This window comes from Dipodomys ordii, unplaced genomic scaffold (genome assembly GCF_000151885.1).
Source record: "Dipodomys ordii isolate 6190 unplaced genomic scaffold, Dord_2.0 Scaffold2, whole genome shotgun sequence".
Lineage (NCBI taxonomy): Eukaryota > Metazoa > Chordata > Mammalia > Rodentia > Heteromyidae > Dipodomys > Dipodomys ordii.
Window position 1 is genome coordinate 1,299,391 of NW_012267218.1, and position 22,569 is coordinate 1,321,959.

The 22,569-nt window shown below is 47.2% G+C and overlaps 1 protein-coding gene across 1 annotated transcript in view; it reads right to left on the reverse strand.

Moving 5' to 3' along the window:
- Window positions 1-3,337: 3,337 nt before the first annotated feature.
- The window catches only part of Tdrd9 (tudor domain containing 9), a 91,769-nt gene continuing 72,537 nt past the window's right edge, over window positions 3,338-22,569 (reverse strand). Inside the window, exons 25-35 of the mRNA XM_013012848.1 lie at window positions 21,297-21,408; window positions 19,173-19,385; window positions 18,863-18,952; window positions 17,915-18,175; window positions 15,230-15,300; window positions 12,998-13,107; window positions 12,445-12,541; window positions 10,933-11,071; window positions 9,923-10,041; window positions 4,691-4,763; window positions 3,338-3,439 (exon numbers count right to left, since the gene is read on the reverse strand). Of these exons, the coding sequence (XP_012868302.1) occupies window positions 3,338-3,439; window positions 4,691-4,763; window positions 9,923-10,041; window positions 10,933-11,071; window positions 12,445-12,541; window positions 12,998-13,107; window positions 15,230-15,300; window positions 17,915-18,175; window positions 18,863-18,952; window positions 19,173-19,385; window positions 21,297-21,408 (1,387 nt within the window). The remainder of the gene's footprint in view (window positions 3,440-4,690; window positions 4,764-9,922; window positions 10,042-10,932; window positions 11,072-12,444; window positions 12,542-12,997; window positions 13,108-15,229; window positions 15,301-17,914; window positions 18,176-18,862; window positions 18,953-19,172; window positions 19,386-21,296; window positions 21,409-22,569) is intronic.

The window sequence follows — 22,569 nt, forward strand, 5'->3', positions numbered from 1 at the left end:
CAAGCTCTCTACCACTGAGCCACCTTCCCAGCCCTGATTAAGGATTTTTTTTATCACAACAAGGATCTTGGCCTTCGTGTGTGGTTGTTGTGTCCTTGTCTGGTATTGTTTCCACAGTAACTGAAGTGTCACAGACTGTGTTAGGAAGCGTTCCTTACCTTCGTATTCATAGAAGAGGGAGAGGAGTATTGTTGTCAAACCTGATTACTTTTCCCAGTGATCAGTCTGATTCTACGCTTTTCTTTGTTGGAAGACTTCAGTTTTTGTTTTTTTTCCTGTTCTTTGGGCTGGGGGACTTTATTACTGATTTGTTTCAATGCTCATTGTAAGTCTGTTTAGAGTTTTATATCCTCTTGGCGTGTAACCTTTAACCCCCCGCCTGTGGCCATCTACATTGCAGTGGCTCTGAGTCACTTTCTTTCCCTTCAATGTGCTATCAGTACTCACACCGAGAACCTCCCCCTGCTCCTGCACTGCGTGCCACTGTCCCATCACACACCCTCCTTTAGTCCCAATATTCACGTTAACCCCGCACAGGCACCAGACGTGCACAGTCCCCTACCGAGGAGTCATGTTAGAGCTTTATCATTTACTGACTGGTTGGATTTATTTACTATTTAAATAGATTTACTACCAACCAGTGTACATACTCAAAAGAGACTGAATGTAGGCACAAAGATGCACTGTTCTCATATAGATAGATAGATAGATATCTATCTATCTTTGAGCTACATTTCTGAGATTCTAATCGCTATTTTTCTTTTCTTTTTTTTGGTCAGTAGTGGGGCTTGACCTCTGGGCCTGGGCGCTGTCCCTCAGCTCAAGGCTAGTGCTCTTACCACTTCAGCTACAGCGCCACTTCCAGTTTTCTGGTGGTTTATTGGAGTCTCATGGACTTTCCTGACCAGGCTGGCTTTGAACCTCGATCCTCAGATCTCAGCCTCTTGAGTAGCTAGGATTACAGGCGTGAGCCACCAGCACCCAGCTTTAATTGCTATTTTTCTGTATTGACCATTTGATCAATCAATCACTTACTCTGACTACAGTGTCTTATATAATGGCTCCTGTACTTATGCTATATGACTTCAAAGTGAGAAGATCAAACTGAAAACACAAATTATTTACTGTCATTTATTTTACCAAAACCCATTTGATATCCTTTTTTTTTTTTTTTTTTTGGTCAGTTGTGGGGCTTGAACTCTGGCCCTGGGCGCTGTCCCTGAGCTTTTCAGATTAAGGCGAGGGCTCTACCACTTGAGCCACAGCGCCACTTCTGGTTTCCTGGTGGTTAAGTGAAGATACAAGTCTCACAGACTTTCCTTCTTGGGTTAGCTTTGAGCCATGATCCTCAGATCTCAGTGGCTAGGATTACAGGTGTGAGCCACCAGCGCCTGGCTGATATCCTTTCTCAACCTCTAATTTATTCTCTCTCTCTCTGGCTAAAGATTTGTCAAAGTTCTTTCACTTTTCAAAGAAACAATTCTTTGTGTTATTGATTCTTGATATTGATAATCTCTTTTTCTTCCTTCTGATTATGGGTTTGGCTTATCCTTTTTTTTTTTTGTCGGTCGTGGGGCTTGAACTCTGGGCTTGGGTGCTGTCTCTCAGCTCTGCAGCTTGGAGAGCGCTCCACTGCTTGAGCCACAGCGCCACTTCCTGGATTATTCTTTAAAAACAAAACAAGCCAGGCACCGTTGGTTCACGCCTGTAATCCTAGCTACTCACGAGGCTGAGATCTGAGGATCACAGTTCAAAGCCAGCCCAGGCAGGAAAATCCGTGAGACTCATCTCCAACTAACCACCAGAAAACCGGAAGTGGCTCTGTGGCTCCAGTAGTAGAGCGCTAGCCCTGAGCTGAAGAGCTGAGGGACAGCACCCAGGCCCAGAGTTCAAGCCCACAACCGACAAAAAACAAAGAAACCTTAAGCTACATCATTAGATTATTTGTTTCCCATTTTCTAACGTGGGCTCACATAGCTATAAACTTCCATCACAGCACTCCTCTTGCTATATCTCACATTCTGGCATATTGTATTCCACTGTCACTTGCTTTGAGGAACTTTTAAATCTGCGCCCGTCCCCCCTCCTCCCCACGCACACACGAGTGTCGTCTCTGGCCCACCGCTCTCAGAGGCTTTGTTTTGGAGGCTGTCAATATCAAACTGACTCTTAGGGTAAATGAGTCGCTGCAGGCTCCCTGGGCACAGGAAAGGCGCGGGCTTTTGATATTCAGAGCAGCAAGGTCAGAAAATAGCATGTGCCAGGGGAACTTCCGCAAGGCTGGCGTGCTATGAGATCCCAGACGCTCTGTCCAGACTGCATCTGCGCAGGGCTGTCCTCTGTTCTTGCGCAGCCTCCTCGCCTTTCGCTCTCCTTACTCCCGGCCTTGGCAGCACCATGCGTGCTGGGCTGCCTTACCCCGCCCACCATCCAGTCTCTGTGTGTTTCATGTACTACCTACTCATAAACGAACTTTTCCCCATCACCTATCATCTACAATTTTTTCTGTTAGGGTCAACTAGGTAGCCCAGGTGAGCCGTGAAGTTTTGACCCCCCTGCTAGGGCTATAGGTGTGTAGCAGCTGTCTCCAATTGTTTTGATTAAACCTCAAGGAGAAGCTGGTGAGTGCTGGGTGTCTGAAATCTACTACTTTGCTCCTTTCAAGAGCTGACTTCTTAAAAGAAGGCTTTATCCCTTCCCAGGTTTTATAAACTCAGATCTTTTTAGAACAAAACATACAGTACTGTCTGACCCAAACTACCAGAAACATCTAACAGTTTTACTGGTTTCATACATATGCAAGTTGCCAGGTCATCTTTTTTATTTCCAAAACATAAACAACAAGCTGTAACATAACAAAAAGTCCTACATGTACAAAAATTAAATTCTGCCCAAATTTTTCCTCATGAAAAACAAAGATTAGAAAATGCCCCATGGTTTTAAGAAACCACACATGCGCACACGCACATGTGCACACACACACGTACACACACACGTGCACACGCCCCCGTGCCAAGCTCTGCTCCACCCCAGGGGCAGCCCTGTGGGTGACAGGAGAGACTTGTGCGCACACGCCGGAACCATGCGTGTAAGCCTGGCTACTTCTTCACTGTCACACTTAAAGCACAATGCAGCATTTGCCAAAACGAAGTCTTCTTTTCTAACAACTTTTTCCAAAAGCCTTCTAGAAAAGACTGTACTGTCCAATCTTCCCATCCAATCTCCACCCCAGCAGAGGCGGTAGGATGGAGAAGACTTGGGCTTCGGCAGGCCTGGCTCGGGAAGCATTTAAAGAGCCCACGGCTTCCCGCTGTGGCTGGGTGCAAGCTGCCCACGTTTAGGGACTGAGCACCAGAAGCTTGTGAAGCTGGTAGAGAAAAGTATTCTTCCCTCGGCTGCCTTCCCGGTCAGCCTGCTCCATGACCAGCTTCGGATCAACCTAATGGGCAGACAGAAGGACCGGTCAGGTTCTGTGGTGGGGCCTGACTAGCATAAAATAAACACAATTATACACATATGGATGTATGACAAAAAAAGAGCCTGCTTTTCAACACTGCATGTCGGTTCTCATACTATGGATCTGACCATTCATTTTTAAACCATGTTTAATAAGGAAAGCCTTACTGAGAAATCTCCTGCACTGCCTAGTAAATAGGAACAGGAACTAGTAACTCAATTTTTCCATGATACTGGAGTTTGAACTCAGGCCTTAGACTTGCAGGTGCTCCACCACTTGAGCCACTCCACCAGCCCTCAGTGTTTTTTTAAAAACTTATTTCCAATTTATTTAAGATACAAAGTTCCCTAAACATACCAATTGCAAATGAGTTCTGCTTTCAAAGCACTTTCCACTGTTAGAAGTCAACTTCAGGAACGACCCTGTTCTGCACCATCTCCGCACAGGAGACCCCGGACGGGACGTCCAGAGGACACAGTGGAACCTAAACACCTCAGAGGTGGGAACCCTTGCCCTAGCTGGCTTACGAAGACACCTCTGGCTCTAGAATTAAAGCTTAAGACTCCTGCCTCCACTCCTTCTGCAGAACTCCTTCTGATTCCATTTTTTAGGCCTCACTGAGGAAATTGGGAAAGGACAAAGCCAGCTCTACCTTTTGTCAACACTGCTACGCTCAGATTCCTATACTGACACAGAGACCCTCAGTGTGACGGTATCAGGAGACAGGGGGCCTCTGGAAGGTGATGAGTTCTGAGAGTAGGGACCCCTAGAACAGTCCCATCATGGGGTGAACATTCCCAGACACCAGAGATCTCACGGACACTCTGGCCCTGTCACATGACGGTGCAGCCAGAAGGCGGCTGTCGGCAATGGCTCCCAGAGCCGTCTCTGCTGGACTCTGATCTCAGCCTCCAGAGCTGCTATTCCTCAGCCAGCAGTGTATGGACGCAGAGCGCTGACGAGCCATCTAAAGCCCCCACGCAGCCCTGGTAGAGGAGGGGCAAAGCAGCTTTCAACAGTGCCAGGCGCGGCAGGGTTTTGGTGCCACTCACACTTGTCTTTTCTAAATGTACTTTTCCAGGCAGCCATGGGGAGGCAGAGCAGAAGCACTCACCACCTGTGCTGCCCACACAGCCTTGACGCTGTGTTGTCACCGCCGAGGGGGCCCTGGTTCTGAACTGAGGTCCACCCAGTGACCTTCTCCTCACCCACACAGAGCCGCCTCCCACTCACCTGATTCCACTCGTAGGGCTTTTCATGCCACTTGGGAACAATCTTCTCTCTAGGCTTCAACTGACAGAACAGGCTGCAATTGAGAAAAATAACTTACTTTTATTAAACATTATTAAAAAATAGTACTCTGGGGCTGGGAAGGTGGCTCAGTGGTAGAGTGCTTGCCTTGCATGCCTGAGGCCCTGGGTTCGATTCCCCAGCACCACATAAGCAAAAAGAAAAAAGCCAGAAGTGGCACTGGCTCAAGTGGTAGAGTGCTAGCCTTGAGCTGAAGAGCTGAGGGACAGCGCCCAGGCCCAGAGTTCAGGCCCCAGGACCAGACCCAAAAAAAAAAAAATAGTACTCTGATTTAAATCCTATACATTACCCTCAAAATCAGACAAATCCTCAACAGGTCAAAATGTTTGTAGTTTTGATCAGAGAATATTCAATTTACAGCACATTAAATAATCAACAAAAATGACTACAAAAATGCCTGGGAAGTGTTAAAACATATTACATAATTGTAACAAGTGTCAACAGAAATTAAGAAGGGCTGGGAAGGTGGCTCAGTGGTACAGTGCTTGCCTTGCATGCCTGAGTCCCTGGGTTCAATTCCTCAGCACCACATAAGCAAAAAGAAAAAAACCAGAAGTGGCGCTGTGGCTCAAGCGGTAGAGCGCTTGCCTTGAGCTGAAGAGCTGAGGGACAGTGCCCAGGCCCAGAGTTTAAGTCCTACAACAGAAAGAAAGAAGGAAAGAAAGAAAGAAAGAAAGAGAGAAACAGAGAGAGAGAGGGAGAAGGAGAGAGAGAGAGAGAGAGAGAAAGGAAGGAAGGAAGGAAGGAAGGAAGGAAGGAGGGAAGGAAGGAAGATAGAGGGGGAGGGAGGGAAGAAATTCTATAATAAAAAGTATAACTGAAGCAGAAAATTCCCAGTTGGTCTAATTTTTTTTTTTTGAGTCCGGTCGTGGGGCCTGAACTCTGGGCCTGGGCGCTGTCCCTCAGCTCTTCAGCTCAAGGCTAGCGCTCTACTACTTGAGCCAAGGCTAGCGCTCTACCACTTGAGCCACAGCGCCACTTCCGGCTTTTTTCTTATGTGGTGCTGAGGAATTGAACCCAGGACCTCGAGCATGCAAGGCAAGCGCTCTACACTGAGCCACCTTCCCAGCCCCAGTTCTAATTTTTAAAAGTCATTAAACTTAAGGACAGATCTATAGTAATTATCCAATCTGAAGAATTGAAAGGGAAAGCAGAAAGGGCACTGAGCAGAGCCTCAGGGACAGAACCAACCACATGAACGCATCAGGATATACTCCACACTGCACAACCAGCAACACAGGTACACAACCAGATGCACTACAAATTGTCTCTTAACAGAAGAAGACAGGAAGGATAAGGAGGACCAAGTTAAACACCTTCAGAATACAATAGGTTGCAAGTAAAAGGACAGAAAAAAGATGGGTCATGCACAGAGAACCAAAGCAACTGAATTTATAGGAGACAAGGCAGCTCCATGGGAGAGTGCTTGCCTTGTATGCAGTAGTCCCTGGGTTTGATTCCTCAGCACCACATAAGCAACAAAAAAAGCCAGAAGTGGTGCTGTGGCTCAAGTGATAGAGTGCTAGCCTTGAGCTGAAGAGCTGAGGGACAGCGCCCAGGCCCAGAGTTCAGGCCTCACAACTGACCAAAAAAAAAAAAAAAAGACCTGAAAGTGAGAACTATTATTAGAAGCAGAATAATGATGAATGTAGGAAATCCCAAAGTGTCTACAAGAACCACCAACACTGTCAGATGAGTTTATAAGGTCACAAAAGAAGAGATCACTGTATAAAACTTTGCTAGAAATGAGCAACTCAAAACTAAAATTTAAATTTTTCATTCAAACATCATCAAAGAAACTAAAACAGTTAAAAATAATTTAAGAAAAGAACAAGACCTGCATACTGAAATCTATAAAACAGTGTTAAGAGCCAGGTACTAGTTGCTCACACCTAGCTACTCAGGAGGCAGATGAGAATCACAATTCAAAGTCAGCCTGGGCAGGAAAGTCTATGAGACTCTTATCTCCAATTAACCACCCAAAAGCCAGAACTGGAGCCGTAGCTCAAAGTGGTGGAGTGCTAGCCTTGAGCAAAAAGAGCTCAGGAACAGCGCCCAGACCCTAAGTTCAAGTCCTATGGTGGTCAACAAACCAAAAACAGTGTTAAGAGAAATCTTTAAAAAATCCAAACAGATGTTCTCCTCTTCCTCAGTCTCACCTATAGATTCAGCACAACCCAGGCAGAGGATCCTGCATGGGGGTGGGAAGAAGATCAGCAGTAACACAGCTGTGAAGGAGGGAAAACAGGACAGGAAGGCAAGGGTTGCCCAGACAGGCAGAAAGCACTGAAGTGACAACAGACAAGAAGTATTTACCACCAAAACAAAAACCTTTGATCAGTCAGGCACTGGTGGCTCATGCCTCTAATCCTAGCTACTTATAGGATTGGGAGAATCACTGTTTGAGCCAACCCATCCACATTAGAGCCCATCCCAATCAACAGTTGGATACAGCAGTGCATGTCTGACATCACAGCTACATAAGAGGCTGCCATGGGGAGAATCAGAGTTCTAAGTCAGTCCTAGGCAGAAAAATCTGTAAGATGCCATTCATCAGAAAAAGCTGGATGTGATGACACCCACTCATCATTCCTGCTACAGACAGAAGTAAAAAATAGGAGAATGTCGGTCCAGGCACATCCCTGGGCAGGAACTGAGAATTGATTGTAAAAGTAGCCAGTGTAAGTAGGTCATTCTTCCTTGGAGGTGACCCATTTTCAGTCGGCTGTCAGTGTATTCTTTTCCTAATAGACTTTCCTACTACTTTCACAATGAAAAAAATAACCAGTACAAAAAGGGGCTGGTGGTGTGGTTCAGAAGGCAGAGTACCTGCCTAGAAAGCACAAGGCTTTCAGTTTAAATCTCAGTACTGCCAAAAAGAAGAAAACTGTCAGCAGAGCACCAGTGGCTCACACCTGTCATTCTAGCTACTCAGGAGGCTGAGATCTGAGGACTGCACTTTGAAGCTAGCCTGGACAGGAAAGTCTATGACACTCTTATCTCTAATTAATCACAGAAAAAGCCTCAAGTGGGGCTATGGTTCAAGTGATAGAACTCTTGAGCACAAAAAGAGCTCAATGACAGTGCCTAGGCCCAGAGTTCAAGCCCCTGGACTGGCACATACATGCGTGTGTGCACATATACATATACATACATACATACATGCACACACACTCCCACATACACAAAAACCCTCTGTCATCTACAGAACATATTAAGGTGAAAGATAATGGGGCAATTTATAAGGCATTTGTATAATTCAATGAGAAGACAAAACATTTGTAAATGGGTGAAAGATCAAAGAAAGATAAACTATTGGCCAAACAAATTATTGCTACATAACGAGGTTATCTACAGTTAGATATTATCGCATACCAGTAGACTGGCTACAGTAAAAACAAAACAAAACAGTCTGGCCATGCCGTGCAGGTGAGGATGTGGAGACGGGAGCTGGCGTGCAGCTCGTGCGAGGCATGGGGACTTTGCAAAGAGTTTGTCCATTTGGTCCTTTCTTTAAAAATTAACACAGACTGATACAACCCAACAAGTCTACTCCTGAATTTCTACCCAAGGGAGGCATCTGCAAACATGCTCACAAAAACCGTGACAAGGCTCTGTTATTCACAGAGCCAAATGCTAGAAACAACTCACAAACTTTATCAACTGGTAAAGGAATAACAAAATGGCATATGCCAATGATGAACATGTTACAACATGGACAAACCCTACTTAATAAAAGCAGATTTTTAAAGAAAAAATGATTGCATATATATCAAAATGCCAGAGAGGGCAGATGTATAGAGCCATAGCCCACGGCCATCCAAAGCTGAGGGTAGACAGCCTTACCGATGTGCGGCTTACATGCCACAAAGTCTACCTATTGTAGGTATCAAATCTCTTAGTTTTAGTCATTTGTACAAGTTGTTCAAACGTCATGATTCTGTATCCAGCAAGCTAGTGGCCATTGTGGCCTATCCTCAGGAGACCACGGATGAGCCTCCTGGTGTCAAAGCAGCCAAGGAAGACACACATAGTCAAACACGGGCTGGAATAAGACTTCCTTTACATAGAGAAGGGTGAAGCAAGATCCGCTCAGGGCAAGTGTTGGCCCCTGTGGTCAGCGAGCCCCTCTGGGGGCCAACAGGAAGCACACACACAGCCCTGGCAGTCTCAAGGCTGTGACCAACACTGCCTCCAAATGGTGCTGATGAAAAATGACGCTGACGGTCTGCACAGCTCCACACATTGACTGAAAGCATTTTGGTGCTCAACATTAACTAACCAGGACACAGTTACTTGTGCTGAGGGGCAGGGCTGCCAGGCTGTGTCAGGCTGAAGGAGTGCCCAGTTGCTAGAAGCCTCATTCCCTGCCCTTCACGTGCTCTTTTATGTACGTTAAGCGCTCTTCTATGTACGTTAAGTTTTAAGACAGGAACATTATAGTAAAACATTCTTATTTGCAAAGAAAGTGAGCAAAGAAAGTAAAGTTAGCCTTTCTCACAATTTCTACAGCAGCTTTATATACTCAATACCTTTTGAAGACCCTGGCTGAGCCAGTGAAGCCCGCCTGGGTCGGGGAAGAAGAACACCCTGGGGGTGCTCATGGCATCTTCCCTTCATGGCTCCAGCTTTCAGCCAGCACAGGAGCAGAGGGCAGAGGACCTGGTGCCCTGCCTGAGATGCTGGCCCTCAGATGGCGCACCACCCCAGGAGTGGGACGCCTTTGTTTCTCTTCCTGACTGTGCCCAATCTCCTCAGCCTCCTCTGGTTCTCCATCTACACCAAGGGGCACTCCCTGCCCTCTGGCTGGGTTTGGCTAATGAGGAGTCCAGAGAGAGGTAAAACGTTTAGTCGGCTTTCAGCCCTCTTCCTCTTCTTTGACCTATGGTACCCACTCCCTGTGGTCCTGTGCCCTGCCCTGGCATCCAAAATGACCCCTCCCGCATGCTTTCCTAGAGTCGCCCATCCAGGCCAATGCCGCCTGTGCGGCCTGCACTCTGGCTGACAGGGTGGGGTCAACACCCCACCAACGTCTGCGGCTGTCTTGGCTCTAGAGGCTCCTGTGAGGCAGCCGATCCAACAAAGTTCCTACATGCTTCCTCACACCCACAATCAACACCGCGCTGCAGGAGTCTGCCTCATGACACGACTTACCCTAGAAGTTTCTGACGGGCATTATCCTGTAACTGCACAATTCTTTCTGGTCCGAGATACTCGGACCCATTTGGTCCATCACACACCAATTTGTTGATGGCAGCCCTGAGAATATTGATCTGCAAATAAACAGTGACATAAATATTCACACAGCTCCACACAGCTTGGGTTTTATTCCCCAGGAAGCAGCTTGTAGCACTCAGAGTACTTTCTATGACTGACACCTGTATGGGATGAATAATGTTTAACTATTAAAACAAAAGAAACAATATCAATAATCACTACCATATCTATTATCGTATAGGGGATTTCACTGTGACATGCCCACACATGTATACAAGGAATCCTGATCCCCTTCACCCATCTGTTTGACCCCACCCCCTCCCAGTTCTTAAAACAATGAACATTGTCCTGTTTTTATACATGCAAATCAACTTCTTGGTCCACAAGCATCTTCTCCTTGTTAACCACACCCCTCCTACTGTCACCTACCACCCCAACTCCCTCTGCCCAGGTCAGGAGCACGCCCTCTGCTCAGGTCGGGAGCACTCCCTCTGCCCAGGTCAGGAGCACGCCCTCTGCTCAGGTCGGGAGCACTCCCTCTGCCCAGGTCAGGAGCACTCTCTCTGCTCAGGTCGGGAGCACTCCCTCTGCTCAGGTCGGGAGCACTCTCTCTGCTCAGGTCGGGAGCACTCCCTCTGCTCAGGTCGGGAGCACTCCCTCTGCTCAGGTCGGGAGCACTCCCTCTGCCCAGGTCGGGAGCACTCCCTCTGCTCAGGTCGGGAGCACTCCCTCTGCTCAGGTCGGGAGCACTCCCTCTGCTCAGGTCAGGAGCACTCCCTCTGCTCAGGTCAGGAGCACTCCCTCTCCCTGGCAGTGCAGGGAGCTGTCACCCTGAGGACAAGCGTGTATGCCACCAGATAAAGCATGACAGCAGACACAATATCCTAAGGGTGAAAGCATGGTGAGTCAGAGGACTCGCTGGCTCTGTGAAGAGTTTTCACACTAACCTCAACGATGTCCTCCACGCTGAACTGCACGTCGAACGCCAGTTCCATGTCATGCTCAGGCAGCACAGGGGCCTCGGTGGTCGGACTCCATCCCAAACCACACAGGACACCAGTGTAGCATTTTCCGTCGCGATCAACCCTGAGGTACGCATTTTAAGGGACGTTCACTATATTTCACCATTTTAGCACTCAAGAATTGACTGATAAAATCCTCCTCCATTAGTAACTCATTTCATTTGTGTATTTCCTCTGGTTTTTACACAGAAATAGATATTGTTACGATGAGAGTCAAGTACCCATATTAACCCAATATTAATATGAATTTCTTTTTCACTGACATAGATGAGTTAATGAACACAGAATTATAATACAGTTTCTTGGTTCTGTTTTTGAGTAGCTCTGAATGGGCTAGCTTTTCACTAGGGAGATTTCTGGAGGACACCTCCACTTGAAGGCTCTGAGACCTCAGGCCACAGTAAGACTTCCTCCTCTGTTCTTCTTATCTACTCTGTCCCGGCCGCCAAGGCTGCCTAGCACAGTGCTTCACCCTGGGAGTGCACTGAGGCTCCCAGGGCTCCAGTAACGCCTTATGAGACGGCTGTATCTGCACACCGTTCTCAGTAAGATGTCACTTGAAAAGTCCCCATTCAGTCTTGGCACAAAAACTACAATCAGCTAGACAGTCCTCCTCCTCCTGTTATCCTGGTTCCCATGACAAGAGCTGCTGGTATGAGAGAGGTAGAAAATGCCCTGAGCGCCCCAACCGGAGCACCCCAGGTCCTCAACACAGCATGCTGCAGAGTGCCGGCTTTCCCGGCCTGTGGGAGCACCTGCAGCCACCCACGATGCCAGCAAACCCGACTGCCTGCGGCCGGCCCCGGGGCTCAAGTATGGCTTCTTCTAACAAGTACCACTTTTGCACCACCATAAAGCTAAAATAATAATAACAAAAGGAAGTCCAGAGCCGTGTATTCATCAGTGGTAGCAAGAATGAATCACAGTGGAGCCGAGGGAAAGCCAAAAAACTGCCAGACAAGCTGGGTGGCAGTGGCCATGCCTGTCATCCTACCTACTCTTCTGGAGGCTGAGATCTGAAGATCGTGGGTTGAAGCCAGCCAGGGCAGGAGACTCTTATCTCCAACTAACCAGCAAAAAAAAAAGCCAGAAGTAGAGGTGCAACTCAAGTGGCAGTATGCTAGCTTTGAGCAAAAGAGCTCAGGGACAGAAATGAGGATGCTCTAGAGGAGGGACACAGAGGCGCAATGCCTTCGTGCCTCCCATCACATGAATTATTTACCAGAATGAACTCCAGGAAATGGAAACAAGAGGTTCTTTAACAGCTCAGGACAGTGCCAAGTTCAAGTCCCAGAAACACACACACACACACACACACACACACACACACTTCTGCAAATGCTTCTCTTAAAGAGGAAAGAAAATGCCTTCTGGCTCCATCTAGGTTTTCACTGTACAAAAGCTCAGGTAGGGTCAACATGGAGGCCTACGCTCTACCTCAACTCCATCACGGGTGCAAACAGCATACTGAGGAGAGCTGGGAGGCCGGGGATGTGAGGCATCAGAGAAGTCTCTCTCAGGAGCATGGTGGACCCTGCGGCACAGGGAAATAGAAGTCAGTGTGGAAGGCCGCCCACATCTGCTGGGTCTGTCTCATGGGCTCCCAGCCCACCAAAGAGAACTCCCGCCTCTGCCCTCGGCTCCCGTGGTGACCCCTCCTCCAGACGGGCGCCTCAGGAGGCTGCTTCGGCAGCGCCCTCTGAGCAATCACTCTGTTCTTCCCTTTCACCGCATCACACCACTGACTTTCCCCAGACCCCAAATCTTGGGTTTATTCTCTAGCCAAGCACTATGAATAACTGAGTGCTAAGGACTCAACTAATTCCCACATTCTTGTGTAACAGAAAGCAATCATGTTCCACTTCTTAAACCTGCTTCAGCCAGTGCACTCAGAAAATAGCCTAAAAATATAATATATGAGCAGAAACACTTTCCAGCAGTCTGTCAAGGAAAAGGAGAGAGGACAGACAAATCAAAGCCCTCTGCTCACCAGTGGCGTTGACCGAGAGCGAGGCTGCCACCAGCATTCTCTGGTGCAGGTCAGCAGGGGCGTCACTGATGACCACTGAGTTGATGCTCTCCTTCTCGATCCAAACACACCTGGCAAGGTTGGCAGGGGACAGGGCGTCGGTCCCCGATCAGGCCGTGACTCATGCCAGCCCACAACGAGTGCCCCTCAGGAGATGTCCCAGTGGCAGTCACAGGCTGAGGCCCTCCTCATACTGGCTCTCCCGCCTCCTCCCTTCCACCCTCCCCACTCCTCACGTGGCCATCGCTCCCTGTCTTTAGCCACCAGCACATGAGGATGCCCCAACTTGCTCCTCTATCGGCTCTGCGTCCTGCAGAGGGCGGTCGACAGTGAGCCTACTCTCCCCACGCTGCTTCTCAGCAGCAGAAGATTTGCAGGCACTCTACAGGACGTTTCTTCTTTCTTATCCCTCATCACTGACCAGCCTGAGCTCCAGCCTGTTTGTCCCACAGGTACCTCCTGTCCGGGCCTCAGTTACACCAAGGACCAGTCCGAGAAGGAACTTCTCACTCAGAAATCCAACGTAGTGGACACCAGTGACTCACACCTGTAATCCTAGCTTCTCAGGAGGCTGAGATCTGAGGATCACAGTTCAAAACCAGCCAGGGCAGGAAAGTGTCAGACTCTTTTTTTTTTTGCCAGTTACGGTGCCTGAACTCTGTGTCTGGGCGCTGTCCCTCAGCTCTTCAGCTCAAGGCTAGCACTCTGACACTTGAGCCACAGCACCACTTCCAGCTTTTTCTGCTTATGTGGTGCTGAGGAATCCAACCCAGGGCCTCATGCATGCAAGGCAAGCACTCTACCAATGAGCCACCTTCCCAGCCCTAAGTCTGTCAGATTCTTATCTCCAATTAACCACCAGAAAACTGGAAGTGGTGCTGTGGCTTAAGTGATAGAGGGCTAGCCTTGAGCTGAAAATCTCAGGACAGCAACCAGGCCCAGAGTTCAAATCCCATGACAAACAAACAGAGAGAGAAAGAAAGAGAAAAAGAGAAAGAGAGAGAGAAAAAGAAAGAAAGAAAGGAAAGAAAGAGGGGCGGGGGGGAGGATGGGAAGGGGAAACAAAGGAGGAGGCTACAATGCTTGATAAGAAATGTACTCAAAAAAAAAGAAATGTACTCATTATCTTGCCCATGTAATTGTAAACCCTCTGTACAGTATTTTCATAATAAAAAATAAATAAATTTTTTTAGAAAAAGGAAAGGGAGAGACACACAGAGAGAGCGACAGAAAGAGAGGGAAGGAAGGAAAGAAAGAAAGAAACCCAATATATTCTGCACACAAATTTCAGTGCTCATGCAGGAAAGCACCGTGGAAGGCAGGGTCTGAGCATGTGCATTTTCAACCACTCCTTCATGAATTCCTCACCACCATTCCTTGAGGGATGGAGAGGAACTTGGAGAAGCTAGGGGTTGCCTAAGTGATGGTTTCTTTTGCAGTACTGGGACCAGAACTCAGGTCCTCATGCTTGTGGCAGGCAAGCCCCCAGCACTCCAGAGGGATCACAGTAAGGCTTCAGTTTGTGGATGAACACTAAAACATGGCTTATAAGCATCGCCCTTGTGCCACAGGGTCAGCACCCCACGTCCAATTCAATCAAAACTTACTTCAGTGCTCAGATTTGGGCTATGCCAACTCACCCTGATCCCCAACACTGCCCTGGCAAACGCCTCCACACTCATCAGATCTCAAACTCCTCCTAACAGCTCTACTGTCTCCCAAGTGCTGTCAGGCCCAGACACTTCCATGGTGTTCTGGGACCCCTGTCCAGAACCTTGTCACCGCTAGTCTTCTTTTCCATAGAATCACACTGGATCCACAGAATTAGTGAAGATGACAGGTGCTAACCGAACTTCAACTAGCATCAACTGCGCCTCAGATAACCCCACTGGCCACCACGCAGCCACCACGCAGGGCTTCTCAGAGCACACTGGTTACCATCCCAGATCCAGGACACCCACAGGCCTGCAGAGTCAGTCAGGACTAGAATAGGAAAAATGAAATCTCCAAGAGAAGATACCCCAAAATATGTACTGTAAACTGTTTTTGTGGAAGAGAGATTTGGAGCTAGGTAGGAATTAAGATGAGTATGAAATATCCCAGCAGTTGGGATACAAATAAAGATTCGTATCTGATGAAGTCTCTAATAAAGGAGCAGAGAAAAAAATCGTGGGAAAATTAACTGAATCCTACCTGAACTTGGATATTCTGGTCAAACTCTGACACTTCAGTTCATATGGGTTAAAGGGCCCATGGAGCACAGCCTGCACACAAAGCACAAACGTGAGTAATGAGCAGTACATCATGCACTATCACGTGTAAAAGTCTAAGTCAGCACACACTGTAAAGACTACATTTTCCAAGTTTAGTAAGAGGGCTGGAGGCCTTGCTCAGAGGCTACTGAACACAAAGCCCTGAGTTTAAATCCAAGAACAAAGGAAGGGTAGGTAGGACAGGACAGGACAAGGGAGGGAGAGAGGGAGGGAGGGGGGGAGGGAGGGGAGGGGAGTGGAGGGAGGGAAGGGAGGAGTGATTAAAAATAAAGAAAAAAAAAGAAAAACAAAGGTATTTTGGGTTGGGTACACAAGTCAGCGGTACAGTACTTGTCTAGTATGTATAAGGCCCTGAACTTGATCTTTAGCACAACACAAAAAGCCCTAGCTGAGTGCTAATGGCTCACTCCTGTAATCCTAGTCACACAGGAGACTGATGATATATGAGGATTACAGTTTGAAGCCAGCTGAGGAAGGAAAGTCCATGAGATTCATACTTCCAATTTCTTGAGGTTTTGTTGGTTCAAGACTGGGCTTCAAACTCAGTAGCTGATGCTTTTGCTCATTGTCTGATGCCCTATCACCTGAGCTATGTCTCCAACCCCTCTTTATCTTCAACTAAACACCAAAAAACCAGAAATGGCACCGTGGTTCAAGTAGTAGAGTGCTAGCCTTGAGCAAAAATGCTCAGGGACAGGGTCCAGGCTCTGAGTTCAAGTCCAGGAGTGGCACACTGGCAAACACTGTGCCCATGCACACACACGTGTTCTTTTCCTGGAATGAAACTGACTAAAATTCTTCCTCTCTGCTCTACGTGAAACATTGACAAATATGTTAATAAAAGTATGATTCTTTTCTGTAGATCAAACCCATTGAACAGACAAGCATTACGCCGCAAGGCCAATGGCTGGGGCAATAAAAGTGGGGTCTCTGAACAGAAGAACCTGCAGCCAGCCTTCTTCTCCAGAGAGGCGGCAGGGCCAGCCCCAGTGCCCAACCCACAGCCCTTTCAGCAGCAGGAAACCTGGACTGGGGCTGGGAAGGTGGCTCAGTGGTAGAGCGCTTGCCTCGCATGCCTGAGGCCCTGGGTTCGATTCCTCAGCACCACATAAGCAAAAAGAAAAAAGCCGGAAGTGGTACTGTGGCTCAAGTGGTAGAGCGCTAGCCTTGAGCTGAAGAGCTGAGGGACAGCGCCCAGGCCCAGAGTTCAGGCCCCATGACCAACAAAAAATAAAATAAAAATAAAATTCAAGTAAAAGAAGGTAATACTTTATTATGTGTTAGCCATCAGAAAATACAGGTGTTGGGGCTGGGAAGGTGGCTCAGTGGTACAGTGCTTGCCTTGCATGCATGAGGCCCTGGGTTCCATTCCCCAGCACCACATAAGCAAAAAGAAAAAAGCCGGAAGTGGTACTGTGGCTCAAGTGGTAGAGCGCTAGCCTTGAGCTGAAGAGCTGAGGGACAGCGCCCAGGCCCAGAGTTCAGGCCCCACGACCGACAAAAAGAAAAGAAAAGAAAATACGGGTGTTTTACATATAAAATTCAGTTTTACACAGGGAATCTCATCACAGTTCTTATTTTTCAGCTGTTAGAAAATTTAGCCAGCTCTCTAGATATGGTCTTGCTAGACTGTCCTTTCCCAACTCCCTGAATCTTCACCCACAGCAGCTACCACAGAAGCACAACCAAAGACTTTCAGCACTGAGCAGAAAGCAGCCTCTTGGAAACTTTCAGGCCAAGAAAAGTAACGTTACAACTCATCTTGAAAGAAAGTTAATTTTTTATTTTAATTTTAATTTTTGTCAGTCATGGTGCCTGAACTCTGGGCCTGAGCACTGTCCCTTAGCATTTCAGTTCAAAAAGAGCGTTCTACCACTTGAGCCACAGCACCACTTCTGGATTTTTCTGTTTATGTGGTGCTGAGGAGTCAAAACCAGGACTTCATGCATGCAAGGCAAGCAGTCTACCACTGAGCCATCTTCCCAGCCCAAGATAATTTTTTTTTTTTTGTCGGTTGTGGGGCTTGAACTCTGGGCCTGGGCGCTGTCCCTCAGTTCTTCAGCTCAAGGCGAGCGCTCTACCACTTGAGCTACAGCACCACTTCCAGTTTTCTGGTGGTTTATTGGAGTCTCGCAGTCTTTCCTGCCCAGGCTGGCGTTGAACTGCGATTCTCAGATCTCAGCCTCCTGAGTAGCTAGGATTACGGGCATGAGGCACCAACACCCAGCTCCAAGATATATTTTAAAATGTGAAAAATATTTTATTAATAACAATCATTATCAAGATAATTCTTAGAATCCATTTTAAAAGAAGCAAATTATAGAACATATTCAAATCTAATTTTCATTTCAAGGGGAAAAAGCTTAAATGGAAAACAAAATGATATCCAACCAGCACAGCCTCAGGGAGATCCAGAAGCTATAAACAGACCCACAGACCTGATCCAGGCTTGGCCCGCCATCTCCATCATCAGCATCATTCATCTATCCATCCCTCTTAACCTCAGAGAGGAGGCAAAGTGCCCCCCGCTCCTTGGTTTTCTCCTCCCCACCTCTCCCCTGAGACTGCAGACACACGAGTGCTCTCACAGGATGGAGGTACATACTTTCGACTCATAGGACTCCTCTGAAAGCTCAGCATGGCCCTCTCCAATGAGGATGTCTCTGATGTTGACGATGTCCTGGGTCCCCAAGTAGCGGTACACATCCACATGCAGCACGTTGTGCACAACTGAGAAAACCTTCACTAGCAGGGCACAGCCACTCACAAGGGAAGCAAACCTCCCGCTGGCTCTGCCGCTCCAATGCTCACCACAAACAAGAGACTTCGCCGAGGGTCGCATTTTGCAAATCTTAAATTCCAAAGCCTATGTAAGAAAGAAAGGCATACTGCAGTGACTTTAAAAGCAAGTAAGCTAGATGCCAGTGGCACACATCAGTTATCCTAGCTATTCAAGAGGCTGAGATCTGAGGATCATGGTTTGAGGTCAGCGCAGGAAAAAAAGTCTGTGACATTATCTCTGATTAACCACCAAAATGCTGAAAGTGGTGCTGTGGCTCAAGTGGTAGAGTGCTCATTTTGAACTGAAGAGCTGAGGGACAGTGCCCAGGCCCAGAGTTCAGGCCCCAGGACTGACAATAAATAAATACATAAATAAATAAATGGTAAATAGTAAAATTTTCACAGCTAAAGAAACTTGTTCTTACTTTTTTCTTTTTTGCCAGTCCTGGGGCTTGAACTCAGGGCCTGGGTGCTGTCCCTGAGCCTTCTTTTGCTCAAGGCTAACACTCTACCACTTGAGCCACAGCACCACTTCCACCTTTTTCTGTGCATGTGGTACTGAGGAACGGAACCAGGGCCTCATGCATTAGCTAGGCGAGCACTCTGCCACTGAGTCACCTTCCCATCTCTGACCTCATTTTTTTCCTCATCAGCAACAGCAGCAGCAGCATCAGCAGTGGCCAGCCCCTTCCCTACACTGGGCCCTGGCTGGTAAGATGGAATGGTAGGGGCCACGTGCACCCAACTCTCACTACAACAGACTCTACCTCACCTGAAATGGAAGCTCGAGAAGCTGACTCGGAATCTCCATTAGAAGACACAGCTCTACCCGAGTTCTATTGCCATAGTCTACAAAGAATACCTAGAAGATGGAAAAAAGTGAATCTTAGATCTATGGCTCAGACAGCCTCAGCCTTACGCAACGCAGTGCTGACCACGGTCCTGCAGACTTCCCCAGTGGGTCAGGTCTAAAACCCATAGTGATGATGGAAATATCTCAGGCTTCCCTAGTGCGATCATTTTACATCCATTTCTACCTGTTATTTCCCTTTAGTTTGAACGGTTTGTTACAGAGAACCTACCTCAGCGTGGTCTCCAGACACATAAAGGATCTGGGCTCTAAAGTAGCTCTCCCTGTCACAGTCAGCAAAAGGCGCCAAGCAGACCAGGTCCGGGTGAGGGTGAACAGGCAGGGGCGCCAGTTCCAGCTGGTTTATCTCAGCAGTGAGCTTTTTAAGAAGTTCTGTGTTCCTTTCATCAATCCTGTACCCCCAAAAGTGGCCCACTTCTACCACCTACAAGGGAAAGGAATGGCAGGGATGAACACTACAAAGGGAGACTCCATGGCACTTTGCAAACTTAGTCCTGGGTATGTGTGCACTTGCTAAGAGTGCTTGTGAGAGAAGAAAAAAGAGGGCTCCGAGCAACTAAGTAAGGAAGTGTGTGTGACACATTCTGTTCCTGGAGGAGCAGGACTCACTGGGCCACGTCCAGGTACTAAAGGCTCTGAGAGGTTTGAGTCTAGCCCAGACATAAAGCCAATCCCACAGGGCCTCAGGTAATCCCCAAGCTGGTTAGGCCAGGTGTTGTGCAAGTACACAGCCACAGACAACTGGTAGTATGTGGGTCCTGGCATATTTCGGCAAAGGCCATGCTGAGCAACTTGTCACTACTGCTCAGAACATGAAGGGCCACAGACACTAGTGTCTCCATCTGTCTAGAACCGAGATTTACACACGAATGTGGATTCACCAGAAAGCATGTAAGAAGTGTTTTGATTCTGGTGGCTGGGATCAGACCCAGAGCATCACACATGTAAGGCAAGAGCTGTAGCCATACCCTTGAGCTGAATCTCAAAGACCCCATGTACTTTAATTAAAATTTTAAAGAAATAAAAACCTTGGGCTGGGAAGGTGGCTCAGTGGTAGAGTGCTTGCCTTGCATGCCTGAGGCCCTGGGTTCAATTCCTCAACACCACATAAGCAAAAACAGAAAAAAGCTGGAAGTGGCGCTGTGACTCAAGTGGTAGAGCGCTAGCCTTGAGCTGAAGAGCTGAGAGACAGCGCCCAGGCCCAGAGTTCAGGCCCCACAACTGGACCAAAAAAAAAAAGAAATAAAAACCAGGGCTGGGAATGTGGCTCAGTGGGAAAGTACTTGCCTTGCATGCATGAAACCCTGGGTTCAATTGCTCATTACACAGAAAAAGCCCGAAGTGGTGCTGTGGCTCAAATGGGAAGGGATGAGAAGGGGAAACAAAGGAAGAGGAAACAATGCTTGATAAGAAATGTACTCATTATCTTGCCCATGTAATTGTAACCCCTCTCTGTACGGTATTTTCACAATTAAAAAAAAAAAGAAAAGAAATAACAATCATACCAAATAATTGTAGTGCTAATATTAGTTTTAGTAATATAAATTTAATTATATAGGCACATATCACAATGCCAATTTTTAACATGTATCTTGTCAATTATGCCTATCTTTTTTTTTTTTTTGGTCAGTCATGGGGCTTGAACTCTGGGCTTGGGTGCTGTCCCTCAGCTCTTCAGCTCAAGGCGAGCGCTCTACCACTTCAGCTATAATGCCACTTCCAGTTTTCTTGTGGTTTATTGGAGCTAGGTGGCTCACGGTCTTTCCTGCCCAGGCTGGCTTTGAACCTCGATCCTCAGATCTCAGCCTCCTGAGTAGCTAGGACTACAGGTGTGAGCCAACTCTTGCCCGGTTTATTTTTTATCATTTTAAATGTACTTAACATTTTAAAAATTAATTTTGAAATGTTTGTTATATTATTTCACTCTATTCTGAAGCACACTAATTCAAACTCACCCATGCTTAAAACATGGTTAGAGTGCACAGCTATGTGTATAGGAATGTTTTACACACAAACACACACACAGTATCAGCAAAATCAGAGATGAAAAAGGGCCAGGTGCTGGTGGCTCACACCTGTAATCCTAGCTTCTCAGGAGGCTGAGATCTGAGGATCAGGGTTCAAAGCCAGACAGGAAAGTCTGGGAGACTTTCATCTCCAATTAATCACAGAAAAAGCCAGAAGTAGCACTGTGGCTCAAGTGGTAGAGTGCTAGCCTTGAGCAAAAGGAAATCAAGGACAGTGCCCAGACCCTAATTTCAAGCCCCAGGATGGGAAAAAAAGAAAAAAAGAGAAAGATGAGAAAGGCTCTAATCTCACCATCACACATTCTTACCTCCGTGACATCAATAGTAAGGAAGACATCAGCAACTGTCTTGGACCTGTCTGATGTGTTGAATGAGACTTGCATAGGATCTACTGTCTGCTTCTGGAAGTCCACATTCACCCTATGTAACACACAAGTATTATTTTTTTAAAAAAGTTTCCAAAACAATGTTTATGTTCGTGAAGTTCCATGACTTGTCCTAATACTTGTACAAGAAAAGAACATTTCATGAAACACCTAAGTTGGTGCTATAGTTTAGATTTGGAAAGCCTGCCTTGTGTGGAAGCCTTGGGGACAGTGAGGTACAATGCCACTTTAGGAGGCTGGGCCTAGAGAAGGAAGGTGTTACCTTGGTGGTCCTTGAAGGGGAACCAGGACTGGCCTGTTGATCCCTTTGCTGTTGGCAGCTACAAGGTCGGTGGTTTCTTCCACTATGATATGCTAACCTGCTACAGGCCCAAGTCAACAGAGCCAACCAACAATGCTCTGAAACCTCAGAAACCATGAGCCAAAACAAATCTTTTCTCTTGATAAACTGGTCACCTCAAGTATTTGTAATGGAGATAAAAAGCTGATAAATACAACCAGAGATGATAAGTTTTATCTCATCTCAAAAGTGAATTTCTGGTGGCTTGCTGAGTTGAGCTGCCCTGGAAAGAGTATATATCCTAATAATTATCCTTCTGGAACAAGGAATACATCTCCAAGGCCAAGACTAGTATAGAATATCTACTTCCAAGGATAAAAATTCTAAATCCATGGGCTGGGGTAGAGCGCTTGCCTCGCATGTATAAGGCCCTAGGTTCGACTCCTCAGTACCACATAAACAGAAAAAACAGCTGGAAGGGGCGCACCCAGGCCCAGAGTTTAGGCCCCACAACCGACCAAAAAGAAAAATCTATATCCAAGACCTGCAATGCCTCCTACCGTTGTAATTTCCGGAGTGGGTTTTTTTGTGGTGGTGGTATTGGTCGCAGAGCTTGAACTCTGGGCCCTAAGCACTGTTACTCAGTCCTTCGGCTCAAGGTTAGTACTCTTACTTGAGCCACAGAATCCCCTGAGTAGCTAGGATTACAAGTGTGAGCCACCAGCGCCCAGCTCTCAGGAGCGGTTTTGACTTTAGAAAACTAAGTGTCTGCAGGGTGCTGGTGACTCACACCTGTAACCCTAGCTACTCAGAAGGCTGAGATATGAGACTCATGGTTCAAATCCAGCCCAGGCAGGAAAGTCTGTGAGACTATTATCTCCAATTAACCACCAGAAAACCAGAAGTGGAGCTGTG